At 45.7% G+C, this 27069-nt stretch overlaps 1 protein-coding gene across 2 annotated transcripts in view; it reads right to left on the bottom strand.

The window, feature by feature from the left end:
* Positions 1 to 27069, bottom strand: part of BACE2 (beta-secretase 2) — an 81082-nt gene that overhangs the window by 32348 nt on the left and 21665 nt on the right. For both annotated transcript variants that reach the window (XM_075912134.1, XM_075912127.1), the window contains exons 2-4: positions 17466 to 17554; positions 5248 to 5464; positions 3355 to 3483 (exon numbers count right to left, since the gene is read on the bottom strand). In XM_075912134.1, the coding sequence (XP_075768249.1) occupies positions 3355 to 3483; positions 5248 to 5464; positions 17466 to 17554 (435 nt within the window). The remainder of the gene's footprint in view (positions 1 to 3354; positions 3484 to 5247; positions 5465 to 17465; positions 17555 to 27069) is intronic.

The raw sequence follows: 27069 nt of genomic DNA, 5'->3' as shown, positions 1-27069 counted from the left end.
CTGGTGATCTGCACATGCACAGATTACAACCTGGAAGAGCCGGGTTCAGGCAATCTACTCACCACGGGCGAATAGACTGTATGATTTATCGAGCCCTGAAGATCACTGAAAGCTAGAAAACTGATGATATAATAGGGGTCATTAGGACTTATGTATTTTGTAAGAGTTAGTTCTAAGAGGTTAACTAATAGAACAGGAGTGGGCAAAATACAACCAGGCGCCCTGCCCGCCCCGCACCCTGCTCAGAAAAGCAGGCTGAAGGACCACACGTATCTGAACGCTGTGAGCCGAGGGGAAAAGGCTTCACATGCTGCCCCCATACCCAGCACAATCTCGCAGCTCCCATTAGCCAATTTCCAGCTAATAGTAGCTACCGGTCTGAAGAACAGGCAGCGTGCAAAGTACCCCTGTCCCCCTCCCCTCAGGCTTGCAACGTTCAGAGCAGCACACAGGCACCTGCAGCTGGCTGCCCTGAACAGCCTGTGGGGGCATGGAAGGCAGTGACCCTGGCTGAGGAACCTGCTGGGCTGCTGGCCAGGGAGTCACCCAGGTAGGCATCTTCTCAGTCACAGCCTCCTCTGGCATCCTAGCTCCTCCCTCCCTCCAAGCCTCTGCCCCCCACTTCTGCCCTCTACCCCATGTAACCCAAATCCCTGCCCCCCTCCTGCATCCATACCTCCCTGCTAGACCCCACACCCTAGTCCCAGATCCCACACTCCCTCCTGTACTCTAAGCTCCATCCCAGACCTTGCACCTCCTCCATTAATATCATTGAAGAGTATAGCCCTTAACCACTTACCAAATTCTTGGCATGCCCCCCTCCTCCCAATCAAAAATTTTGGAGCCATTTTGAGAGAGGCTTTTCCTGACCCCAACTCCCCCCCCCCCACCAACAGATGAGCAACTGGCCACTGCAAGTCTGCTGTTAATTACTCAGTATCATCTCAGAATATAGGTAAATATCTTGATGTCCTAAGCTTACTGCTTCAGTTTGTGAGAGCTTAAATCTAATAAACGGCAATGTTAGACAACAGCATGCTTACTTGCATTACTCCATGATCAGATGGAAATTCCTGCTGATTTATTCCTTACATCACCTGGGGAGATATAGTTAAGTTGCCCTGTTGGGTGTTCTGAAAACGCTGGGTTTCTAATACCTGAGCCATTCTTTTTAAGATGACAAATCTGAGGAACTGTCCTAGATCGAGGCACCATTAGAGATGGTCTTGGAACAAACTGATAAATTAAGCTATAATAAAGTCACCAGGATCAGATGGTATTTACCCAAGAGTACTGAAACAACTCAAATGTGAAATTGCAAAACTATTAGCTCTAGTGTGTAAACTATTGCTTAAATCAGCCTAAATACCAGCTGAGTGGACAGTAGCTAATGTAACGCTGATAGTTTTTTAATAGGCTCCAGAGGCCATCTTGGCAACTGTAGGCCAGTAAGCCTAACTTCTGAACCAGGCAAACTGATTGAAACAGAATTATGAGAGACCTAGACAAACACAAGATGTTGGGGAAGACTCAACACAGCTTTTGTAAAGAGAAATCATGCCTCACCAATCTATTAAAATATTTTAAGAATGTCAGTGAGCATATGGACAAGAGTGGTCCTCTTGTGTCCTGTGATTTTCAATAAGGTCTATTGACAAGGTCCCTCACCAAATAACTGCTTAATTTGCTTAAGAGACTGGGATAAGAGGGAAGGTCGTCTCCTGAATCAGTATCTGGTTAAGAGACAGAAAATAAAGGGCAGGACTGTGTGTCAGTTTTCATAATGTAGACAGCAGGGTCCCCTAAGGATCTGTGCTGGGACATGTGCTGTTCTACAGAACTATAAGTGATCCAGAAAAAGGGGGTGAACAATGAGGTGGAAAAATTTGCAGCTGAACAAAATTACTCAAGACAAGTCCAAAACAGATTGCAAAAAGCTAACAGGGATTTAAGAAAACTAGGTGACTATGCAACACAATGGCAGATGAAATTCAATGTTGAGAAGTGCAAAGTACTTCGCTTTTTTTTAGCGAACACATATAAAAAGGACAAATCAAATTTCATTGGGTTTTTCTCCTTTTATATGTGTTCACTTTTTTTGATTGTATCCCTTTGGTATATATGGTCATGCCAATTTTCTTCTACATATTGATCTGAGGAAGCGGGTCTGGCCCACGAAAGCTCATCACCTAATAAACCATCTTGTTAGTCTTGAAAGTGCTGCTTAGTCCTGTTTTTTGTTTCAGCTAGACTAGACTAACACAGCTACATCTCTAATACTATGTGTTCAAAAAAGAATTAGATATTTAATGAGGGATAGGTCCATTGATGTGTTATCCCTACAATGGCTATTAGCCAATATAGTCAGGGCCTCAACTCCATGCTCTGTGCGTCCTTAGAAAACCTCCAACTACCAGACACTGGGACTAAGGGTGTGTTTACACAACACCCTAAACTCAAAATCAGAGATGCAATTTGCGCTATGCAAACTGCGTATCTTATTTCAAAACAGGCTATTTTGAAATTTGGCGCATCTACACAGTGTCAAATTTCAAAATAGCGTGCTCTTTCGAGCCATTCCTTATCCTTCATGCAATGAGGTTTACTGGGATGGCGAAACAGTGCGCCCATTATTTTGAAAAATATTTCGAAATAAGAAGCGGCTTGTGTAGACGTGAGGTAGCTATTTTGGGACACCTCTGGTATCCTGAAATAGCTGTGCAGTGTAGAGATACCCTAAATGACCGGTGGGGGGGGGGTTGGGGGGGGGCGGGGGGGAGAAAATCACTCAAAATTTTCCTGTTCTGCTCATTCCTTCTAAAGTATCTGGCACTGGCCACGAGCTATGCGACATGTATGACCATTCTTATGCACAACAGGATCAGATTTTTTTTTTGTCATACACATTTCTCAAGTGCATTAACTTACATGTTTGTGAAAAATAAGTAGAGCAAAAATCTGTAAGGAGTAGGAACCAGATTCTGACAGCCTTAAGCACATCAAGTATTACTTTATTCCAAGCATCTCTATTAACTGGAATTACATTACTTGCAGAATAATATACAATTCACCATGATCAGAGATGGTGAATCTGGCCTTAAGTGAAAATGTTAAAGGACAACACTTCTTTCTTACAAGTTTTAGTTAAAAAGACAAAATTTAATATAAAACACAGATGACTCAAAGAAAAAAGAAAAAGAAAAGGGAAGGGTAATAATTTAAATAAAAATGGATGAAAGAATAAAGTGGCACTAACTTTTAGACATTAAAAACAGATCTATGTTTATTAATTTTGGAAGGCGAGAATGTGATTAATTTAGATTATTTTTCCCTTTCAGACTGACAGATACCCACAAGACTACCTCCGTTGGTACCACTTCCAGAAACAGGCATTCCAGCACCACACATCTGCAGAGAGAAAATGTTGGGAATCTTCGCTTGACTCACAAGGGAATCAAAAAAAGTCTCCACAGAACTTGAAGGCTAGAGTACATTTGGGGGAAGAAAAAAAAAGAAACAGCAGATAAATGCAGGAGTATTCACACAGATGAAAAACTGCATTAAGAATCATTTTAAAGTTTTTGTAGAAATAAGCAAAAATCAATTGCATAAAATCCCTTTTCACTGGACAAAGATGAATTTCTGACAACTAAGTGATGAACAAACACAACAGATTTAAATAAGTTCATTAAAAGGAAAATGGAAGAGACAGACTTTTGCCATTTCTCTTTCTCTAGATACTTCTTTACACACATTTTTATTCTTGGCCATTGTCACACACATCCAGAACGCATCAGTGAACTGATGATTGCAGTGTCAACTACTGAAAAAGCCTACCATTTTGCTGCTAAAAGCACCCAAGTGCACCCAATTTCTGCAGAACTATTTGCCACAGATTACACTGTGGGTCAGCAGAAGAATTAGGAATCAGTTTTCCCTGCCACTTCTCCATGGTCTAATGGCAGCATTTTAAAGAGGAAACATCCAGAATTTCAGATTTTAAGTCTAATCTTCAATGTCTTTAAGTCTCCTTTGGAAGGGATGGATGATCAAAATGCACTTAATATAATTAACTCTTGGTTTAATAACATGTGACATACAATTCATATCTAGAGTGATACCGTGCCCCCTCACTGGCCCGCCACACTTCCTATGAAAGCAGTTAGGATGAGGTGATTTTACATTGAGATATATCATTCCTGCATTTCATGACACTTGGCTATTTGTTTGGCACACAGAATAGTAAGGCCTGATCCTGTGAGCTGAGCACCCTTAGAATTTCACAGCACCAAGGCATCACTAAAGAGAGCAAAATCCTTGTGTGCACTATTTGCCTAATCAGTAGTTTGCAAAGTAGCTTTCTTCCCTGCCTACTACCCCCGGTGACAGTGTATGAGAGTAAGGAAGGCTGAAGTCAATGTAATCACCAACCACTTAAAATAAAGCATTCAAGTTCTGATGGCACCAGATAAAACATTGTATGTTGCAATGGGTAAATTTGAATTTCTGTATTTCTCATTTCATCACTATGAATGTAGATTTAAGGTAGTCTGGGTGGTCTCATTTTCGCCTTCAGATCTCCAGAGCTACTAAAAATTTAAGCGTTTCTATCCAGATCTCCTAACAGTAGAGCTGTATGTGGTTTATAAAAATAAAACTATGCACAGTTTTGTACATTTTTTCTCTTATTTTACCAATATATGTGCCCTGAATCTTAATGGTCTGTTTGGTTTTTATTTTAAATAAAATAAACAACGTGGGGCTTTGCCTAGCACGTGCATTGGCTTCTAAGCAAGCCTAAAGATGCTCACTAATAGCATTTCATGCCCCAGCCTTTTACATATTAGGAGACATGTGGTCTCCTACCAGACTTTACTTACCAGGTGCTGGAGTTTGTTCCAGAGCCAGACCTTCCACCACTAGAAGACTGCTCAGCCCAGATCACTGGCCACCAGATATGCTTAAATCATCGGGGGGGGGGGGGGGGGGGGAGGGGAGAGGGAAGACGCGCTAGGGGGAAGGGATAGCTCAATTTAGATTTGTTGCAATCTGCCAAACCTAATAGGCCCCTGGTGGAAGTGGATACCTCTTGCTAAGAGTTTATGGGGGAGGAGGAGGAAAACAAGGATTCTAATATCTTTAAGGGAGTGCTCCATGCCATTTGAAAGCACCTTCCCCCATTAATTACCCAGTCATAATTTTTTGCTTTACTTTAACATGAGAGGTTATGTGGGGAAGGAACCTTACCTTGGCTAAGGCATCATAGGCAAGTCCAAGGATCCCATGCCATTTAACCTCCGGCAAAAAGAAATTCTCCGATTCCAGAATAGTAGCAACGTTGACAGTGTAAGTGCCATTAATTCCCTTTGGAATAGTAATGACGTCAGTGCCAAGCACTCCTACCCAACTTCCTTGAGTATACCGAACAGTGACCTCAGTGCCTTGTGATTTGTATGTACTCGACCTGAAATTGAAATGCCAAGTTAACTGAATGGTTTTAGACAGACACCTCATTAAACATTAACAACAATTTCATTCTGGATAAACAAGGATGTAATTCCTAGTTACATAGCAACAAAACAGTCTGAAATGCACATAACTTAACTGTAATTTAAGGAAGAATGTTTAGATTTAATGGTGACAGATTTACAGGAAAAGGGACAAAAGTTCTGTATAGAATTGGGGCAGAAAAAGTTTAGGAAGAGCAATTAAAAAAAAGACAGAAGGGACTATGAATTGTGAAAGGAAGAAAAGGTCAAGTCTATGCAGGGTTTTGGAAACTAAACTAGGTTTATGTTATTGAGCTTGGAGACTGACAAGAAAACAGATGAATTGAGGTAAGGTGAGGTTGATATGGTCCTACTTCCTGAAGAAAGTTTGGGTATTTCATGGCATTACAGCTAGAGGGAAGGGGGGGGGGGGGGGGTGGGGGGGGGGGAAGACAGACAAGCGGGCATGGATTGCAAATCAGGTGATATGTGGCTCCTCCGAAAGTTCTGGGAAGGAAGGGAAGGAGCAGGTAAGTGCAGGGCTCCAGTGCATGAGGCGCACATAGGGCAGGAGGGAGAGGGGGAAGAGGGGAGACAGGAGGGCCACAGGCTAGCAGGGGGAGCCCCAGTGGGCTGCTACGACCCACTGGAGGTAAAGGAGGGCCACTCATGCACCCCACCCACTATTCATGGTTGCCCATCCATGCTTTAGCTGTCTCCATCTCCCGCAGCAGGGTGTTCTATATGCAAGCTGGGCTCTCCTGAATCCGGCACTCCTCTAGAGGCGGCCAACAGCACTACAAGTCAATTTCTGTGGGTCAAGAAAGTTCTACATGTACAACATCCATTTTTGCAAAATTCTGCATTGCACAGATAGGGTTGCCAGCTGTCCGGTATCCTACCAGACAGTCCAGCATTTGCACCCTCTGCCCGGTTTAAAAAAAAAAAATCAGACAATACTGGACACGTGTAGTGTCCGGTATTCTGATTTTTCCGGCTGGGCATTGGACAGGAAGCCTGATGTGGGTGGGAGGAGTGGCTGGGACTCCCAGCCACTCCCCCACCCCTACCAGGCTTCTGTGCAATCACAGGCTCCCAGTACCGATCGCAGCCCTGCCTCCCAGCCTGCGAGTCCCAGCTGGGAGGCGGGGCCCGATCGGGGGCTGCGAGCCTTCAGCTGGTTGCTTCTGGCCTAGGAGTAACGCCTTGGGGAGGAGAAGGAGAAGCCCTGTCCCTGAGTGCTGTTAAAGCAGGGTGTGGAGCCGAAGTCCTGGACAGAAGCCCACAGGTGCTTTGTGGTTGTTTAGGTGCTTTCCATGGGCTCTCCGCTAAAACTGAGTGGGGTAGAATTCCCACTTCCTTCCACTGGGACACCCAAAGACTTTGCTATGGGGAAGTCACCTTCTACCCCATGGTCACCCCACCCTCCGCTCTGCCACTGTGTTGCCCTGGGGTCTGCCTCTCTTCTTTGGGTAGCAGGCGGCTGCTTTGCAGAGCAGGCTCTGCTGCTAGGGTTGCCAGGTGTCCGGTATTCACATGGACAGTCCGGTATTTTCGCCTCCTGTATGGTAAAAAAAAATTCAGAGAATACTGGACACCTAAAATGGAGGCAAAAATGCTGGGCACCTGCCAATCCTACAAACACTCAGCGCCTGGCCTCCCCTCTGACTCCCAACACCCCAGCCCTCCCGACTCCAGCCCCCATGCTTACCTGGTTCCCCAAAGCTGCTGGCACAAAATGGCTGCCGGCCAAAAGACCTAGGGGAAGCAATGATTCCCAGGGTCTTAGTGTTCAACTACACCCCTGTTCCTATTCCTGCACTCATTCTTAAAGGGGGAAAAGTCCTATGGCCTAGGTCCGTGGTTTCCAACCAGTCCTGAAGCAGAATTGACTATATGTGAACAAGCCACACACAACCAGCCAAATAGCCACATGTGGCTAGTGGTCAGCTTGTTGGAAACAATGGGCGTACGCCATTTAGGGACATCAAATTATATGGTTGCAATGGTGCCTTCCACCCCCCCCCCCACCCCCCCCATAAAACCTATTAATATATGGATATCTTGGCTTTCAACTTTTAGATGAATTTGTTTCGGGTCTTAGATTGATTATCCTTTGGAATTGGAATATAAAATACATGCCAGCCCCAACAGATATTTCAGATCAATCTAAGTCTGTAGACCTAGCTAACAAAACTAATTAAAGGTTTTTTAGAAAAGAAAACTAGATGGATTTCATTACCAAATAATTTTAAAAAGTAACTTAAATGAAAACTATTTGAAGATTCAACATGAAATATATTAAACCACCCTTCAAGCCAGTTCAAGTAAGTCACTTGTAGAAAAGTAACAAGATACATTCACCAACAAATATTTTTGAACAGCCTAGTGAGATAAATCACTCCATGTGCAAAAAACCTCATCAGGTTTCCATCCATTGCCAGAGAGCCTTCTCACTATCCCTTGTTAACATTGCTGAAAAATGGTAAATTTACACATGAAACGAACAGTAGTTGAATCATTTGAAAAGCTAATAGAAGATTGCCAGAGCACATCTGAATTCCCTAACTGCTGAAGTGATCCAGAATCATATTATCTTGAATACTATCTACTTGCATATTATGCTGCTAGAATGTCTAATTACAATGTTTTGCTTGGCTTGTAGAAAAATGCACTCAGTTGAGCAGGCAATAGAGCATATTTCATGAATAAATCATCATATGGGCATTCTTAGCAGTAACAAACTTTTTTCTAAACACTGATTGAGTTCAAGGTTTCCTCTAATACCCCATAGTTCCAAATGGTTTTGCTGGAGACTCAAAGGTAGGAAGATAAGTAGCAGTTAAGTATCTATATTGTATCATTTGAATTAAAAGAAGCCACAAAAAACTAAACACACAAGAAATTCAGAATATAGATTCAACTTCTAACATTGCACTGACATATTTTAACTTTCACACCGTTTTATAACAAAGCACTAATTCTTAGTTCTCTCCCCACCCCTGCTTTTTTGCCTCTTTATAAACTGTAGTGAAAGTATGTACTGATATTTAATGAAATAGAAATTGCATGAAATATAACAAAGAAAGGAGAGTTTGAAATTATTTTTATTTTGTTTTAGAGCAATGAAAACAGTCACCCATCTTTAAACTCTAAACTGCAAACGGGTAGAATCCTGGCCCACTTACATCAATTGTAAAACTCTCCTACCCCTTCCGTGGGGTCAGCATTCCACTCATAGTATGTTTATTGCTTTTAAAACAAGTGTTTGGAATTAGAAATGGTGTGATCTAGCCATGTGGTATGTTCAAAATGCTTGTGCTACACAAAGACTTGTTATGTTTAGCTAGGTTTTGCTGAATGTTTGTATTCTTGTATTTCTTCAGCGTCACTTACCTTTTGTAACTCACTTCTGGGAGATAGTTAACAGTTGTGTTTATTTTAATGAACTTTATTACAAGCACAGCAAGAGCAACCTTAAGCCTGGATTTCTTAGATTTCAATGTCAAACTTTATGCCAGTGTTTAAAAACAAACAAGCAAACACAAACACCCCACCATACAACACATGGACAATTACAACAGTCAAGTGCTTTGTGTGGCACTTCCGGGGGGAGGGGGGAACAGAGGGAGTTAGGTTTATTTTTAAATGCTCCTAAACCTAGAGAGAAGATGGGTCCCTATACTAAGAAATTCCTGAAGAATAGAAGGGCAACAAGGATTGCTCCTTCTCATCCCACCCCTCATCTGTTGGCCATGAAGTCTCCTCATAATCACAGTCCCTGCCTGCCAGAACTGAGAAAGCAGTCCTGACATTTCCAACATCCTAAAGTTTATACAAAAAGGGAGACTTCAACTTCTGCAAGTACCCAAGAAAGAGGATCATTTGCTACACAGCCTAGCAGGTATTTAGAAATTAGGTCTCTTGTGAGCCCTCTGGATGTCTGCAGGCCTGGGGTTGTTTTAAGGCATGCTGTGGCAGGGGCAAGATGGTGTCTAGTTTACTGGAGAACGGGGGTTCAGTAGAGCCCAAAAATATAGGGGTAAGAGGAAGATAACTTCCCCCCTTCTACCACTGCTGCCCAGCCCCCATGAAGGGGGCCACAAGCAGTGCTCCCAGCAAGCTGTGTGCTTGGGTGGACACCCAGGAGAGATTCAGTTGTTGCCCAGATGATCAGCAAAGTACCCACAGCCAGCAGGATGTGTGTCTACTGGCAATGCACATCTGCATATGCCTCAGTGCACAAAGTTTATTCTACACATAAATGGAAAAAATTAGAGGGAAACATTGTAACATAGTTACAGGCTGGGGACCAACCAGTTAAGTAGTAGTTCTGCAGAAAAGGACCTGGGGGTTACAGTGGATGAGAAGCTGGATATGAGTCAACAGTGAGCCCTTGTAGCCAAGAAGGCAAATGGCATACTAGGTTGCATTAAGAGGAGCATTGCCAGCAGATCCAGAGATGTCATCATTCCCCTTTATTCGGCTTTGGTGAGGCCACATCTGGAGTATTGTGTCCAGTTCTGGGCCCCCCACTACAAAAAGGATGTGGACGCATTGGGGAGGGTCCAGTGCAGGGCAACCAAAATGATTAGGGGGCTGGAGCATATGACCTATGAGGAGAGGCTAAGGGACTTGGGTCTGTTTAGTCTGCAGAAGTGAAGAGTGAGGGGGGATTTGATAGCAGCCTTCAACTTCCTGAATGGAGGTTCCAAAGAGGATGGAGAAAGGCTGTTCTCAGTAGTGACAGATGGCAGAACAAGGAGCAATGGTCTCAAGTTGTGGTGGGAGAGGTCCAGGTTGGATATTAGGAAAAAGTATTTCACTAGGAGGGTGGTGAAGCACTGGAATGGGTTACCTAGGGAAGTAGTGGAGTCTCCATCCCTAGAGGTGTTTAAGTCTCGGCTTGACAAAGCCCTGGCCGGGTTGATTTAGTTGGAATTGGTCCTGCCTAGAGCAGGGGGCTGGACTTGATGACCTTCTGAGGTCTCTTCCAGTTCTATGGTTCTATGATCAACACACACCTTCCTGGCTCTCCCTGCCACTCTCCAGACTCCAAATGAAGACACACTTCCTCCCTTCCTGCTCTACTTTCATCTTTTGGATACTCATCAAGGCCTCCCATAGCCCCCGCCCTATGGTCTTAGGGATGCTCTGTGGGGGCCATGCTACAAAGCTCATAGGTCATCCCCATAATCCTTAACGATTTAGTTGTAACCCCACTTTCACACCTAGGACTTAAGTTTTGGGGGAGGTGGGAAGTTGATTCTCCCACCACAAAACATATCCTGAGAGGAGCAAGTCACTGCTGCTCCCCTAGCTCCCAACTTGACATGCCAAGATAAGCTTAGGACCTGCCCCTACAAAGCAATTAAAATACACAGGGGGACTGGAACTGGCCCCTACTGCTTAGCCTCTGAAAGCTTTCTGGCCAGGAGGAAGGGTGGTTTCCCCTCATTCACAGCTCAGGAGTAGAGCTGGGTGAAATTTTTCAACAAAAACTCTCTCAGCCACTAATGTAGATCTGGGAACATTATTTTTCCCCTAAATTGTTTAATGTCAGTTTTGGTGAGTTATATGGATATGAGAGGGAAAAAAATAATTTTCAAAGAGTCAAAGCCTTTCCTTAGGTATTTTAACACAAAACATTTTGATTCAAAACTACTTTTGGCTTAGAAATTTCCTTCCAATTTAAATACATTTTAAGACATTAAAAATGCTCTAAATCCAGGCAAAAGCCCCTTTTAAGAGTTTACAACTCAGGAACTTGTGTCTAATGCACTTTAAATCTGGCAGTGGAGGGGTGGGGTGCAGGATATCATGCTCTTCCCGGAGTGTAACCTTCCAAATGTTAAGCATTTTTAATGGAAGAGGGGGAGAAGGGTGTGAAGAAGAATGATCTAAAACAGGGATGGGCAATAATTTTTGATGGGGGGGCAGCACTCAAAGATTTTGGAAAGTGGTTGAGGGCCGCACTCTTCCATGATATTAATGGAGGAGGTGTGGGATCTGGGATGGAGATTGGGTGCAGAGAGGAGCATGGGGTAAGGGACTGGGGTGCAGGAGGCAGAACAGAGTCTGGGAGGGAGTTTGGGTAAAGGAGGCGGTTGTGATCTAGGGCAGGAGACTGGAGTGCAAGGGTTTGGGATGTGACCTAGGGTCAGAGGGGATTGTGATCTGGGGCAGGAGATTGGGGTGCCAGATCTGGGAGGGGGTATGAATGCAATAGGAGATAGAGTGTTTGGGTATGTTGAGTGGGGGGAGGGGCAGAGGGTAGAAGCAGGGAGGGATTGGGGTGCCAGAGGCAGGTTGTGGTCAGGAGACTCACCAACCAGCAGCCAAACCAGCCTGCCTCTCTGCCGAGATAAGGCTTGAAGAGCTTAAGATGTTTCCCAGCCAGCCAGCTTGCCTATGTGATTCAGTGAATAACTGAGCCAAGGAGAGGTGGCGTGGTTCTTCTTGGCTGCCTGTTTTTCAAACCAGCAGCTCCCATTGGCCAGTTTCTGCCAGAAACCGACCAATGGGACTGTGCTGGGAGTGGGGGTGGCTCCTGAAGCTTCCCCTCTCCCCTCGAGTTTTGAATCAGAAACGGGGCCTGGCAGCCACGTGTCTGCATGGTGCGTGGGGCTGCAGGGCTGGATCTTGCCCGTGGCCTGTATTTTGCCCAGGCCCAATCTAAAACCTGATTTAGAATAAAAGCTCAGCTGCAACCTCATTTATAGAATGGTGATAGCTGCCCATAAACACTTATATTCTCCTTAGAACCATTATTGAAAGTTCAGATGGCACACAAGGACTCCACTATTAAGAATACCAGGGATTGCACTGAAGGGAAAATTCTGAAATCTCCAGAACTGTCCTATTTCTAAAATATACTGTCAAGTTCTCCACTGGAGTTTCCTGGATAAAGGTCTTATCTGTTGCCATACCTCTGTAGAAATGTAATATTTCCCTCTATCCAAGGTAGGTTTCATTGAAGTCATTTTAAAAAAGCCAAACATGAAAAACTAAGTTGTATAAAGAGGAATAAAAAAGGGAAAGGGGCTTTCAGCATCCCCCATCTTCAAAACTGTTTTGGCCACATACTTCAATTAAAGATCAATCGTTGGGGTTGGAAAGATTACGTTTCTTACTTTTTTAAAATCTCATAATTATTGTAGTGAGCAGGGATGGCTGCTCACTGACCCCGAGGGGAAGAACCCCTCTCTGAACCTGGGTGGGCTGAGCCGGGTCCTGTCCCTTGAACTCTATGGAAACCAAGGGGTGGAGAAGGGAGGATAAAAGCTCAGCCCAGGAGCTCAGTGAGGGCTCAGCCCCAGGAGCCTGCCCTGAGCGCTCAGGCCAGGAGGCCCTTAAGGACCTTGAAGAAACTGAGGACTGGCCTGGACCGCTGGGCCCTTACTCTGAAGAGGAGACCTACACTCTGCCAAAGGGTTCAAGACTACCATGACCCTGAGAACCATCAGCTGGCGTGGAGCCAGGTAGATGCAGAAGGGGAACTAGGAAGTGGTCCATGGGAAGCTGATGACTAGGGTTGTCTTTGGTTTAACCAAAAATACAGAACATTCCCCCCCCCCCCCCAAAAAAAAAGCCACGAGGGAAAAAATTCTGTTGAAAAAAAGAAAAGAGGGGGTGGGGGGGAAGGGAAGGACCAAAGTTGTTGAGCACAAAAGGGACCCCAAGAGTTAAGGACAAAAATAAATAAATAAACCCCAGAATGGCCCCTTGAAGAGCAGGGGCTGGGCTCTGCCACTCTTAACAAGCTGCCAGTGTAGCACCAGAGTGAGAGCAACAGCATGCTCAGTACGCCCTAGGTATGCCTTTCTGAAACGCAGCTGTTTGCGATGCTACACCCAGGCAGCCATCTTCTCCATCTCCTTCCCCTGCTCCAGACCAGAACAGCTCCCCTGCAAAACCAGGTGGTGGAGGGGGGGAGGCGGGAGGGCGGGCTCGGCCCGGTTGCTTAGGGTTGCTAGGTCTCCGGAATTTTTGCCCCCTGGCTGGAGGGGGGGGACGGGGACTGGGTGTTAGAGGGGAAAAAAAAAAAATCAGAAAATACCGGACATTTTAGGGGTCTGTTCTTTTCTGATTTTTTTTTAAACCGGACAGGAGGCAAAAAATACCGGACACCTGCCAACCCTACTGATGACCGTCAGGCTGATCACATAACCTTCTACAGTATGTCAGCGTATTGCAGGCCAGATCCCTGCGGACCCCAATGGCAGGCAGTGCTGCCACTGCTAGGGCCCTGGGTTGGGATGTGGTGGAGTAGAGAGGGCCGGCATCCCTATCTGCCACCTCATATGCGGGGTGGCAGTCTCCCCTCCATGCTGGTATCAGGGGAACTGTGTTTGTTTTCTGACCTTCCCTGGACCAGGGCTGGGTTTTACTGACTGTAGGACTAGGTTTGCTTTGCTGCCCTGCATCATATTGACTGGGCGACTCCATTTGCATTGCTGCCTGCCCTGCCCTCAGGCCCCATGGTTTGAAAGGGGCCACTGAATCTTTACTTACAGGTCTGAGCACAGGTCAAAGGCCCAGGACTAAGCTAGCCAGCATACAACCATATACAGGCAGTCCCCGAGTTACACGGATCCGACACTTACGAACTGGGCTTTTCTCGCCCCGGAGGAGAAAAAGTGCGTCTCCCTGGTCTGCTGGAGTGGGAGAAGTGGGGGGGGGGGGGGGGGGGGGGGGGCAGAGGCAGCAGACCAGGGAGATGCGGAGCAAAGCTGCGGAGGACGTTGGCGGTGGGACCGTGGCGCGTCTGGGCTGTCCCGCCGTACGCGTCTCCCTGGTCTGATGGGGGGGGGGGGGGGGGGGAGAAGACAAGCAGCTAGTGCGCCTCCCCCCCCCCCCCCCCCCCCCCCCCCCAGCAGACCAGGCTTTTCTTGCGGACGCCTGTGGTAGAGCAGGTGGGGCGCTGCCGGGTTGGTCCCACAGTGCCGCTCCTCGGCGCTACTGTACCAACCTGGCAGCACCCCAGCTGCTCTGCCCCAGGCGTCCCCAAGTCAGCCGCTGCTGAAACTGACCAGCGGCGGACTACAGGAAGCCCGAGGCAGAGTTGCTCTGCCTCGGGCTTCCTGTAGTCCGCCGCTGGTCAGTTTCAGCAGTGGCTGAATCTGGACACCAGTTCCGACTTACGTACAAATTCAACTTAAGAACAAACCTACAGTCCCTATCTTGTATGTAACCCGGGGACTGCCTTTACACATGAAACAAGTTGATATCGACAGATTATCAAAATTTACAGGGGGGGAAAAACAAACAACCCCCCCCCCCCCCCAAAACAGTAAAAATGCTGCTTCAGGATATTAGTTGATTTAAAGATACTTACTACCTATTTTGATGTGACACTGACAATTCACATATTAATGGTTATAACTAACTTTTTGAATCTTGACTTCTATTGTCATTAAATACCCTGTTTCCCACAACTGAAAATTTAAATACAATTAAAATGCATAAGTTTGCACACACATGAAAATAAAACAAAAAATAAACATTGATATCAGTTACTAGAAGATTTACCTGGTATTGCTTGGCTCAATTAATTTTTGCAATAAAATCAAAATATAGATGGCTTCATTCAAATCATTGCTCTGGAGTAGGGCTAAGGAGGAAGGGTTTAGTATGCAGGCAGCCCTGGGGAGAAATAACTACCCCAGCCCTCTCTCACCACCTGACCCCAAGCTGCTTTAGCAGTGCTTCTCATGGCTATTACAATTTCAGGAGGCAGAACTGGGGGGTGGGGGGTGCATTTCCCTCTGCAGGGGCAGATCTAGGTCCATGAGCCCCCTGCATTCCCCAGACAGAGTGAGGAATGCAGCAAACTGCACTTTCCCCTCACTCCCCGACAAAGGGGAACAGCAGGCAATGTCCCCTAGGCAGGAACTGGGGTGGGGTGGGGGGAAGGGATGAGCTTCATTCCCTCCTTCCCTAAAAGGCACCTGATGGAGGTGGGAGGCTCGGGGCTAGAGCAGTACCAGACTGAGGGAGGAAGGGAGGTACAACCCCAGCCAGTGCCTTTCACCTGCCTGGTGATTTGGTCCAGCATATTTCTGTATGGTTTATGAGAAGCAATCCCATTCTGGATGAAAACAGCCAGACCCCGAGATGACAAGGACTGAAGCTATTTCAATTAATCTTGACCTTGTATTTGGTGCAGAGATTCTACAGCATGTGGTATCTTACATGCCAGGTTTAAACACCTCATGCTGCAAGTGGCTTCACTGAAGTCAGTGGAACTAGTGGTGGAGTAAGGAGCTACTCAGCATGAGGAAGAGTAGTAGATGCTGGTGCTGAAAATAAGACACATATGCCACATTCAGCAATTAATGGAAATCGAAGTTAGGGATGCAAGTGAGTAGTCAACTACCCGATAATCTTATCAGGTAGGCGAGTAAACTACTCGCTTCCCCCACTTGCTGCCTCTATATCAGAGGCAGTAGTGGGGGAGGAGCCGGTTCCCACCAGCACCATCTCTGCAGTGCCGCCCCCTCCACCGGATACTTATTTCCCGGTTTCAGGAGGCATGGCTGGGGTGAGAATAGGGAATGCTAGTTAATAAGCACAGGCTCAACATCAAATCACACAACAAGGGGGGTCCTCCCCCTCCCTCTCCGAGCTAGCCACACATGGCATGGATGGGACCGTGCAACACAGGTCTGGATCCTGTGTCCGGGTTAGGCACTATGGAACGCTCCACCCCGGACATTTGCTCGCCTATGATCTCCCCCTCTGCATCCTTCTTTCCTTCCCCCTTCTCTAGCATCCAGCTAATTCCCTTCCCTCACCTGAGCATCAGGTTGGGAAGTTGCAGTGCTTATTTTGTGGCTGGGGATGCTGCTTAGCTCCTGACTCAAGCAGGGGGAAAGTGTCTGGATGCTCTGGGAGGAAAATTTCCTCCTGCCTCTGCCACTCCCACGTAGGTTTATTAATGGCTGCATTGAACAGGACAGTGATCGGCATCTCCTAATGGAAATGGTGCCTGAGTGTCCTGCCAGCTGGGTTCTCCCAGCTCCCCCAGACCTGGTGGGGAGACCGTCATGTGAAATGGCTCCAGCTTGTTTCCCAGAATTGCTCTATTTTCAACACGCACACACAAGCACATGCTGCAAATTACAGTGAACTGCATTAAAAATCAGACCTAGGCGCCCTGAGGTAACTCGGCACCCCCAGAATATGTGGTCCAGCTCTTGCCTCTTAGCCCTTTGCTTCCCAGGCTTTCTTCAATTCCTCACTTGCTGCAAATTTTAAGTTACTTACTCTGCACCTGGCTAACCAAATCCACGTGGGTTGGTTTGTTTGCCCACACTGGGGTGTCAGGAACAAGCCCAATCCCCGCCATTTACTCCCCCCGCTTGAGCTCGCTCACAGCAAAATTTGCACAGAAGTAGAAGATTGCAGTTCAGAAGTTACAGGCAACAAGCAAGGCGGGAGCAGCAGATTTGCGAGTCTGGCGGGTCAGGATCTCACCTACTCCCACCACACATCCCGATCGAGCGGGGATGCTGGGTTTGCACCCACCAGGAGAGATACGTGGAGGGAAGGGCATGGGGTGGCAAGGGAGGCAGAGGCAGCCAAGGGGGGGGGGGGGCGTGAACCTGCCCCAGTCCTGGGGAGCTTGAACCTTTCTTCTCTGCCTGGCTCTCTAGACAGGGATTTTCCCCGGCAGGTCTCTTGCTCCGCAGAGCTTGCGAGGCAAAGGGGAAATGGACAGGGATGGCGACTGAGGTCTGGGGTGCCGAGTCCGCACCCTGCATCCAGCCACTCCTTTTATTGTTTAGCCTCATTTCTCTTTTCTTGGTACTGCCAGTCCAGGACCGCTGTTAAAACGTGTGGCACCCCAGCTAATCGATTGGTCAATTAACTGATTTGTACATACCTAATGGAAGTTCATCCACCTGATTTGCATATATAGGCCAGTACCCAAGACATTCAACCCCATTCAAAAAGTTTTAAAAAGATACTTACTTCTCAGTATTGAAGTATGATGTTACATCAGGGGTTGGGGCACCTGCGACTGCAAAATTACTGCTTCCAGTGTCAACCAGAATATTTAACTGCAGAATTAGAAAAGAGAGGGGGTTCTGCTGTCATTCATTGGAAACTCAGATGAAAAGAGAAGTATAATCTGAATTTTAGAAATGGAGATGAATATTGCTGGAGAAAAAAATTCAAATATTTATGCCAAAAAAAAAAAAATCACTGTTAGGAAAGAAATGCTGCTGTGACCTTTCATCACATTAGTTCATTACTATAAAATAATTTGATAAACCCACGTGTCTACAAAGGAAGGGAAGGAGGAACAGAGGGGGAACACTGAAAAACTAAGGCTAAATCTACACCAGTTGTTCTCAAACTGAGGTCTGCGGACTACAAGTGGTCCATGGCTCTAGCTCAGTCCCCCTTCCTCCCCCTGGTGTTCCGGCCTCAGTCCCCTCAGCAAGGTTGGAGCACCAGTGCTGGCTTCCCACTGGGGGGGGAAGGGGGGAGGGCGAGAAAGCACGGAGCCTTGCTGCGCAGTACGGCTTTCAGGGAAGTAACGGAGCCAGAAGTGGCTCCGCATGCCATTGCTCCCCCTCCCCTGGCTGGGGGAACAGTAGCACATGGACATGCTGTCTAGAGGCTTTGCCCATGCTCTCATTGGCTGCAATCCGGCTCATGGGAGCAGCGGGAGGCAGTGCCTGGGAGTGGTAGGCACAAAGGCAAGTAAGTTCCCCCTTCCCATGCTCAGAACCTGAATCTTCTCTCCTCCCCTCCCCCCACGTACGGCACCTTCCCCGCTGGCCAGACACCCTACCCTGCTCCTGCACCTAACCTTGCATCCAGACCTCGCACCCTCACCGCCTCCTGCACCCTCATTCCTATCCCTTTCACTGGCAGCTCTGCCCCACACACTGAACACCTCATTGTTGTCCCCACCCCAGAGCCAAAGGGGGCCCACAAAATCCACTATCCCTGGTACTCCAGAAAATTAAGTCTAGCCTGTGGGAAGCCCTTAACCTCAGTCCTCCCTGTTCCTTTCCCTCCCACCATGGGGCTGGAGTGCCTTACGTGTCTCAGTTGGGGGCCACATCAGTGAGGGTTGAGGGGTTTGGAGGGCTATTTTTGCAACTTGCGTGGTCCCCAACTGATTTTTCTGTGGGACAGTGACCTCAGACCCAAAAACAGTTCCCCACCCCTCCCATAAATAAAGAAAACATGGGAACCTTTTGTGCTGGGCATAAATTAATATTTTACTTGATTTAAGTTTGATGAACTAATGTGGAAAAGTTAAAGTGCTTAATCTGTATACAGTAATTTAAACTAGTACTAGGGAGCTATGTCCCCTCTGCTCGCTATGTTCACCAGCCTCCCTGTCTCTGGGAGTATGCAAGCCCGGCTCCCCCCGCTCCCACCCTGGCTCCTGGGGAGTGGAGGGCTAAGGCTGCAGTCAGCCCTGGCCTCTTGGCCCCCACTCCAGCTGCTGGAGGAGGGCTGGGGCTGAGCCAGCTGGGGCTCTCCCCCAACCACTGAGGACTGTGATCTAGGGAAGGAGGGGATATGGGTGCAAGAGGGGGCAGAGGATTTGGGTATGTGGAGTGGGGGGCAGAGGGTTGGGGTGTCAGAGGCTGGCTCTGGCCAGGAGACTTATCTGGGGTGACTCCCGGCCAGCAGCCCAGCACATTTCTCAGGCTGCCATTCAGCCAGTGCATGTGTGAATAACTACAAGCTAGAGGGGAGATTTGAAAGGTAAATAGCCCAGCAGATGGTTTTCTGAGCAGCATGCAGGTGGGGATGAGGCAAGCAGGCGAGGCAAGCAGGGATCTTGTCTGAGGCTCCCCACTCCGTCTGTGGGCCAGATGCAGTGCCTGGACCGGACCATATTTTGCCCAGGTCTGCATTAGCAAGTGGTGGTCCGCAGAAAGGTTTGCATTGAGCCAGATGGGCCACAGGTCAAAAAGGTGTAGACCAGTAGTTCTCAATTTAAAACATTAACACACTTTAAAGTGGAAGGATGGGCATGGCACAACGCTGGGAGAGACCTCCTCCAGCGCTCTATGTAAACCACCTAAGCAAGGAGCATAGCTCCTGTTACAAGCAGCCTATTTACACTGTCACATCACAGTGCTGTAACTTGCTGCACTCGGGGGAGAGGGAGAGAGGGATGTTTTTTACATTCCGAGTGAGAAAGCTGCAGTGCAGTAAAGTGTCAGTGTTAACAAGCCCAAATTCAAGAATTCAATATGTTCAAGTGCTTTCAACAAATACCTTTTAAGGGTAAAATTTCATTCTGAGTTGTTAGTATCCCATCATGTAAACCTCTAGGCAGCTTGTTGCCTGTAGATACACACACTTTGGGTAAAATAGCAACCACCAAACAAGAACTATAAATAGCTGCAATCACTATTTGCACCAAGATCACTTGAAAAGCATATCTGCAGTTGGAGCTGACTACAGACTAGATTCTTAAAAACGGTGTGTGGAGGGAGAGAAGGAGGGAGACCAAAGCCTGCACTCTACCTTCAGTCCTAGATGGGGAGAGAAGGGGGGAGCACTTGGGCTGTGGCCTCCAGCAAGCCTAACAGCCCAAGAAAGACCTCATTACAGTTGGTTTGCTACTCGCTTTGGGGTCCTGACCCACAGGTTGAGAACTGCTGGACTAGGATCTTGCAGCCTGGCTCCACCTATGAAGGTCTGCATTTGAATTTCGTTTTACTTCTTGGCTCCTGCTAAATCTTGAAAAAAAAAAAAGTGATAAAAACGCAGAACAGATAGAAACACTCAGCATTACTCTTGAGTTTGTGTAGTACCTGATTCTGTGGATGGACACACTTAACTTTAGACACACAAGTAGTCCATGGAACTATATGCCTGCTTAATGGTAAGCACATGTATAAAGATTGTCAGGATCAAGAGCATACACTAATAACCTGGGCTTGAAAATGTGGTCATTGCATAATCAATCAATCCAAATTGACGGGGGAAGTTGAAGGGGGATTCCAAATTTAGTGCAATTCAAATATTACAGGTGTTAGAACTTATGGAATTTTTACCTCAGGACACACTGGTGGTAGAACGAAGTGGAGACGAAGGTTTCCTTTGAATCAAAGATAAAGTAAAAGATTTCAAATACCTACAGCAATAGCAACAGTGCTATCTGGGAATGGGAAGGAAAAGACAGATTGGAAGCAGGACAGAAAGTGGAGAAACAAGCATAAAATATGACGGCAACAGGAACATTAGGATATTCATTAAAAAAAAAAAATCTAAGGTAGAGTTTTGGTCAAAGTATTTCAATTCACAGTTTATCCTGAAATGATCATTTTAGCAGCATCTGACTGGAAATGCTTCAAAACCAGAAATTCTCCAATGTTAACCTCCTAAGAATATCATCATCATTAAATGACCGTATGATTTAACACCTTCACGCCTATATTGGGAGTGCATCTCAATTAACTTTTACTGGGCAATAACTGACAATTCTGTCCTCACTTCCTTGGGTAACTTTCTAGTTTACCTAGCTAATAAAGCAACTTGTGATTCTTGAGTGAAGTGATATTGTACATGCCAGCACCACACAATTCATATTGTACAGGCAGCCAGCACCACACAATTCATGAATCCCTGAATAAAAGCAATTTTACTGCCCACTTTACTAAGCATACAGGATTTATTCTGTCTGGTTCTTAAACAAAGACAAAAATCCCTCAAAATACAAAGAACAGTAGAACACAAAAAGTCGCAAGCCCACTCTAGTATAACTAGCATTCACCAGACAAATTGCTATTCAAATTGACATTCTGAATCTGTATGTTTATGCATAACTAGACACTGACAGCGAATACACACACACACACACACACATATATATTGTAATCTTCACAAAAGATCCAGTGACTAGAAGAACATTTTGGGACAGCTGTAAATTACTGAGTTTTTTTAGATCTGCAATTCTTTTTTGCTTCTTCCCATCTCAAGATGAAAACCCTTTCCACCAGCACCAAAACCTACTTTGCACTGTATGCAGCCCATCAAACATAAATGGCTTGTCTTTCACACTTAAATCCAGGACCATCATTGTTACTGAGTGTGAGTATCCAATACCATCATGTTTTTTCATGAAATGTCAGAGGAAGCTGGAGAAATCCAAGAGCAAAGCAACACAATTGAAAAGAGGTACAACCAAAATATTAAGTTTGCAAGACTAATTAAGTGCAAAGCATTTTTTTTTTAAAAAGACATGCTTGTTTGTGCAGATTTCATGTACAAAGGAAAACCTGAAAGATTTATTTTGTTGCTGTTTCCAACATCTACATTTATATCTATAATAGGTACAAGACTACTTTTTCCTTGGTAGGTCACCTTTAATAGAACTGTAAGACATGCAGTGAACATCTGTAGGGACATTCCAAAAGCAACAACTGAACGAGTGTTCTGGGGACACTTACCAGGGTGCCTTTAAGATTTTTTTAAAAGACTTTTAATACTTTGATTAATATCAATTTTAGAAGCTACAAGCCATTTGATGATTGATTTATTGTCTTTTTTCCATCTGGCAGAACCTCAGTCATCTCTGTCTCTCTCATTTGCAAGAGCAAGTGGTGTTACATGGAATAGCGATAATGCCTTAGCTGGGAATCAAATACTCAAAGGTGCAGACATCAGCCATCCCCTCAGGAAACCGTATCCAGCCAATTATTGAGAGTCACAAGTTTCCTATTTTCTTGAAAAGAAAGCACTTATCATTGACGTTTAGATGCTCTGGAACATCAGCAGCACTCTCCCATAGACACATTACCTACCTAGGTCCTAGGAGGCCTTCTTTTACAGTTGAAACCACACTTGCCAGAGTTATCAGTTATTACTTGCTGTTTTTATATTGGGGTCAGTCGTCCATTCCCCACTTTCTACCACATGCATCCCTCACTGGAGCTCTGAATACAAAACTAACCACAATACACATCCATCTCAGAGGAGTAGCCGTGTTTGTATCTGTAGAAACAAGGAGTCCTGTGGCACTCCAGAGGCTGGCTAAACAGACATTAGGGCATAAGCTTTCGTGGGTAAAATCCACTTCAGATGCACTGGCATGAACATAGTCCCAGTACAAACTAATCACAGGTTACTGTGCCCGCCTCATTTCACTGAAACTGCTCCCACCAACAATTAACACAACCTTGCCCTGGTCAAGCCCCAGGTCCTGCACTCTGATCCCATAGACCAGTATTTCTCAAAGTGGGCCACGGGCTCCCCTCAGGACTGGCCCTACCATGAGGCGAACTGAGGTGGCTGCCTCAGGTGCCAGACAAAGGGGGGGGGGGGGGGAGAAGGGTGCCACTAGGACCCAGAGTGTAGAAAATTGTGTCTGCTGCTGGTGTATATGTAGGTGGCAGAACAGTACCATGAGAGGAGTAAAACAGGAAGGCAGAATTCAGACCTTTCAAAGTTTTGGCCCAAGCAAGGGGGCGTCATTTGGGCTCCCCACCTCAGGTGCCAAAATGTTGTGGGCTGGCTCTGGCTCCCCTTGACCGAAAACAGCAAACCTGAGCCTACGGGAGCCACAAGGCTCCATGGCTATGGACCCTCTAGATAAACAAAGTGGCATGGGCCCACTAGCGGCTTTGCCATCATAGACCACTATGCTGCTTTCAATGCTATTTGTTGTGTAATCCTCATAAAACCACATCTGATCTTTCACACTGAAGTATGGACCATGCAAATAGAGGGGTATGTGTGTGTGTGCGCGCACACGCTTCTGCCACCAAACTAACGGACCCGATCCTTTTAGCTGCAGCAGCAGAGGTGTTTTCTTTTAGATACAAAGTTCACATATTCACTGTCTTGTGCCCTGTTCTTTACTGAGATGGCAGTGAGGACTGGGGATTCTAAGGAACTTCTTACCTGGAGATAAAATTTAAATTGGGGGCGAAGGGAACCTAAGGCCCAGGGGCTGGATGTGGCTCCTGGCTTGCATGGATCTGGTCCCTGAGGCTCAGGGCTCCCTCCCAGCACTGGGGAGCCTGTGCTCCACCAGGGGGCTGGAGCACATAAACTCTATTAGCCGGGGCCCCCTAGGCTCTGGTGTGTGAGGAGAATGCAGGTATTGTTGTTTTTCCGTTTCTCAGAGGCCATGTCAGGGAGGGTTGTTTTGGGGTTTTCTGCATCTCATTTCTCTCACCTGTGTGCAGCCTCCCCCCCCCCCCCCACCGCCTTGTTTTTCTGTGAGTCAGCAGCCTGTGACTCAAAAGAGGTTCCCCACCCCTGTCCTAAGTGAAGACAGGGCACTTGAGTTTTCACCTGAATTAGTAGGCAAAGTTAAACACATTTAGCTTGACCTGCTAAATTATGGAAAAAACTAAGAACTGGTTTGCACTAGGCTTTTACCTCAATTTAAGAACATGTCTTTCTCTCCCCTCCCATCCCCCCAGTGAAGATACAAAGACCCAAAGACCCATTTAGGAAGGTTGTTCCAGTCACATACTGCTGAAAATCTGTTCTCCCTTGCATTCATGCTTCCTACCTCTCCTATTTCACTTAAGCTTTATAGTCCTCATCTTTTGCTGGAGTGCCCATACAGTAAACCATCAATAATTCAAGGGGGCTATTCCCTTAATATGCATAGAAACTCCAATGCTTGCACAAAATGAGAAGCTATGGTAAATCAGAGTATACTCTGATACATGAAAATCTCATGAGACAGTAAAATCCTACCATAGCTGAAAAACCCCAATCTCTTGTAAGCTTTATTACAAAAGTGAAAAGCAAAATCAGAAGTAATTAGCTAAACAAGAGATAAAAAGAGTTAGGTTTGTAGTAAGTGATTAGCAGCCAGAAATCGTTTGGATAATGTTCCCCCCTCCCACACACAAATGTTTTTTTTAAAGCTAGTTAATAGATAGGAAAATTAGCAGCCAATTTAAATACTGCCTCACTTAAATACAATGATTCCTAATTATACCATCAACCCATCTGTTAAGAATTGCTTGCAACCATCAAATAGGACAGAAAAGGCACTCTATGTACAATGTTTGCCCACAGTTGCGTGTTATTTATTGACAATGATTTTGCTAGTTGGGTTCTTTTACAATTTCATTTAGGAAAATTAATCATTTTATCATTCTTAAATATTGGCTTTAAAAAAAAAAGTGACAGTATTTCTCTTACCTGGAATGAGAACATTTACAAAACAAACAGAAGACTGAGCTTCACTATAAATTTGTTACTTTTGAAGATTTCCTTTTGAAGGTTTATTTCTTTAAATTCAAGTGAATTAGAACAATATTTGGAACAATGCTTAGGTGCAGAACACCTTAGTGTGGTGCACAGCAATCAAAAACATAGCTTTTTTTTGCACATAGAGCAGAGTATACATTTACAGCTAATGCTTTTCAAGTGAGCCTAAAACAAAGTACTGTCCAACTTTGCTAATCTCTCTAGAGGACTGAGACCCTGTTGTGGAACACCACATTTCTGGGCAGTTCCCAGACTACGGTTACGCAGTCACATTATTCTGTTGTATTCTGGAGAAGAACGCAAAGAATGATATACAGTTGTTTCTGACTAGCAGTTATGGCTCCTCGGAATAAGTAGTCCACCAGCTTGACACAACTAACTCTGCAGCACTAGCTAATGAGGTAGGCAACCTGAAGCCCAGCAGTGTTGTGGGCGCGCCCACAAGTCATTTTGTTTACTGTTGCCCATGTGCAGGATTGCCAGATTCTGCTGGTTTCCCTTTGTATAGTTTTTCTCTACCAGTGCTGCTGCTCATCCATCGAGGCCGATGAGGACCACCCAGTGTCATCAGTTTAGTTGCGGGTGGGTTCAGAGATGGCTAATTAGTCCAATCCGAGCCCGAAATTGACGGTTACAGTGGGGACATGAAAGATTGGACTGCCGACTGGAGGAAGAGAAGATACCAGCCCTGGACTTGCAAAGAAGACGTTTCTCTGCAGCATAACACAGTCTCTTTTGTTCGTGGGCTATTGCATCATCATGTATTCGTCTACGCCAGGCGGAACAATCATCAGCAATACTCTCCCAATTTCCAGGATCTGTGTTACAGTTGTTAAGGGAGTCTTTAAATCTCTTCTCTTCTTTTACCTCCAAGAGATTGCTTGCCGTGTTGTAATTCACCATAGAGCATCTTCTTGGGCAATCGATCGGACATGCGCACAACATGGCCAGCCCATCTGAGTTGTGCCTTGCAAAGCATGGTGTGAATGCTTGTCATATTAGCCTGTAGAAGAACATCAGTATCTGGAACTTTATGCTGCCATCTTATCTTCAGCAGTTTCCATAGACAGTTCAGGCGGAAAAGCTGAATCACTCTCTACCAGTATTACTAAAGTGACATGCACATAAAGCAAGGGAATGTGAAGTGAGGCGTGTGCTGATTGGTTCAATGTGGTGGGCATAGTGGTGCTTTGACTGGATGCAGAGAGAGCACATCCTGCAAATTCTAGTTATACAAGTGTGATTTGCTAACTACCCTATCTCAAATAGTTCTGCAGCACTTTAGAGATTAACAAAAAATGTAGATTATATCTCGAGTTTTCATGGGCACAACCCACTCGTTTCATCTGAAGGTGCTGCAGGACTATGTGTTGTTTAAGTTTCAGTTAGGGTAAGTCTACACTGCATTCCTCTTTCGAGAGAGAAATTCAAATGCAGCCAAGCGAAATTGCAAATGAAGCGTGGATTTGAATTTCCCATGTTTCATTTGCATCATCATGTCCGGCCGCTATTTGGAAATACTCTATTTCGAGATAAAAAATGCCATGTAGACGCGGTTATTTTGAAAGTATTTCAAAAGAAGGGGTTTCTTTCAAAATAACCATATCTACACAGCGTTTTCTCTCTCGAAATAGGGTATTTCCAAATAGTGGCTGGACGCGATTACACAAATGAAGCGCAGGAAATTCAAATTCACGCTTCATTTACAATTTCACTCTGCTGCATTTGCATTCCTCTCCCGAAAGAGGAATGCAGTGTAGTCATACCCCCACAGACTAACATGGCTACCTGGGAAACTTTTATCCTCTCTCAGGAGACTGTCTTCATTATAATAGTTTTTGTGACGCACTGATGAAATGAAGGAGGGCCATCATGAGGCCCACTCACTAGCCTAGTTTGCCCATCACTGGGCTAATGTCTCCAAGGAAATAGCTGTCTCTATTGGGTTGGCTCTTACAATGGTTACCAAAGGGAGAAGAAACAGCATGCCATTTCATTTAAGTGAACTAGGACAGTCCCAGGCTAACTGGGTGGGGCAACAGTGGAAGGGCAAGGTGGAAGAGAGACACATGCAAAACAGAAGGAAGGTTTAAAAATGAGGGAGCTAATAAGCCTTGTGAAAAAAAAAAAGGCATACAAGATAAAAATGGAGCCACAAATGTAAAATTACTCATTACTCAACATATTTTGCTAGATGGGTGGTGCCATATCTTTTACCGGTGTATCACGTTGTTTGGTTAGGCTGCTAAGAGATAGGTGGATAAACACATTTTGCGAGTCAGTGAGTAAGCAACTAAACAACGTGTGGATTAGCACCATAGAGAAACACACAAACATCTGCAGAATGATTGTAGTAAAT

This window comes from Pelodiscus sinensis, chromosome 1, assembly GCF_049634645.1.
Source record: "Pelodiscus sinensis isolate JC-2024 chromosome 1, ASM4963464v1, whole genome shotgun sequence".
NCBI lineage: Eukaryota > Metazoa > Chordata > Testudines > Trionychidae > Pelodiscus > Pelodiscus sinensis.
Note: the sequence above shows the minus strand (reverse complement) of the source record. Positions and strands in the feature narration are given on the sequence as shown.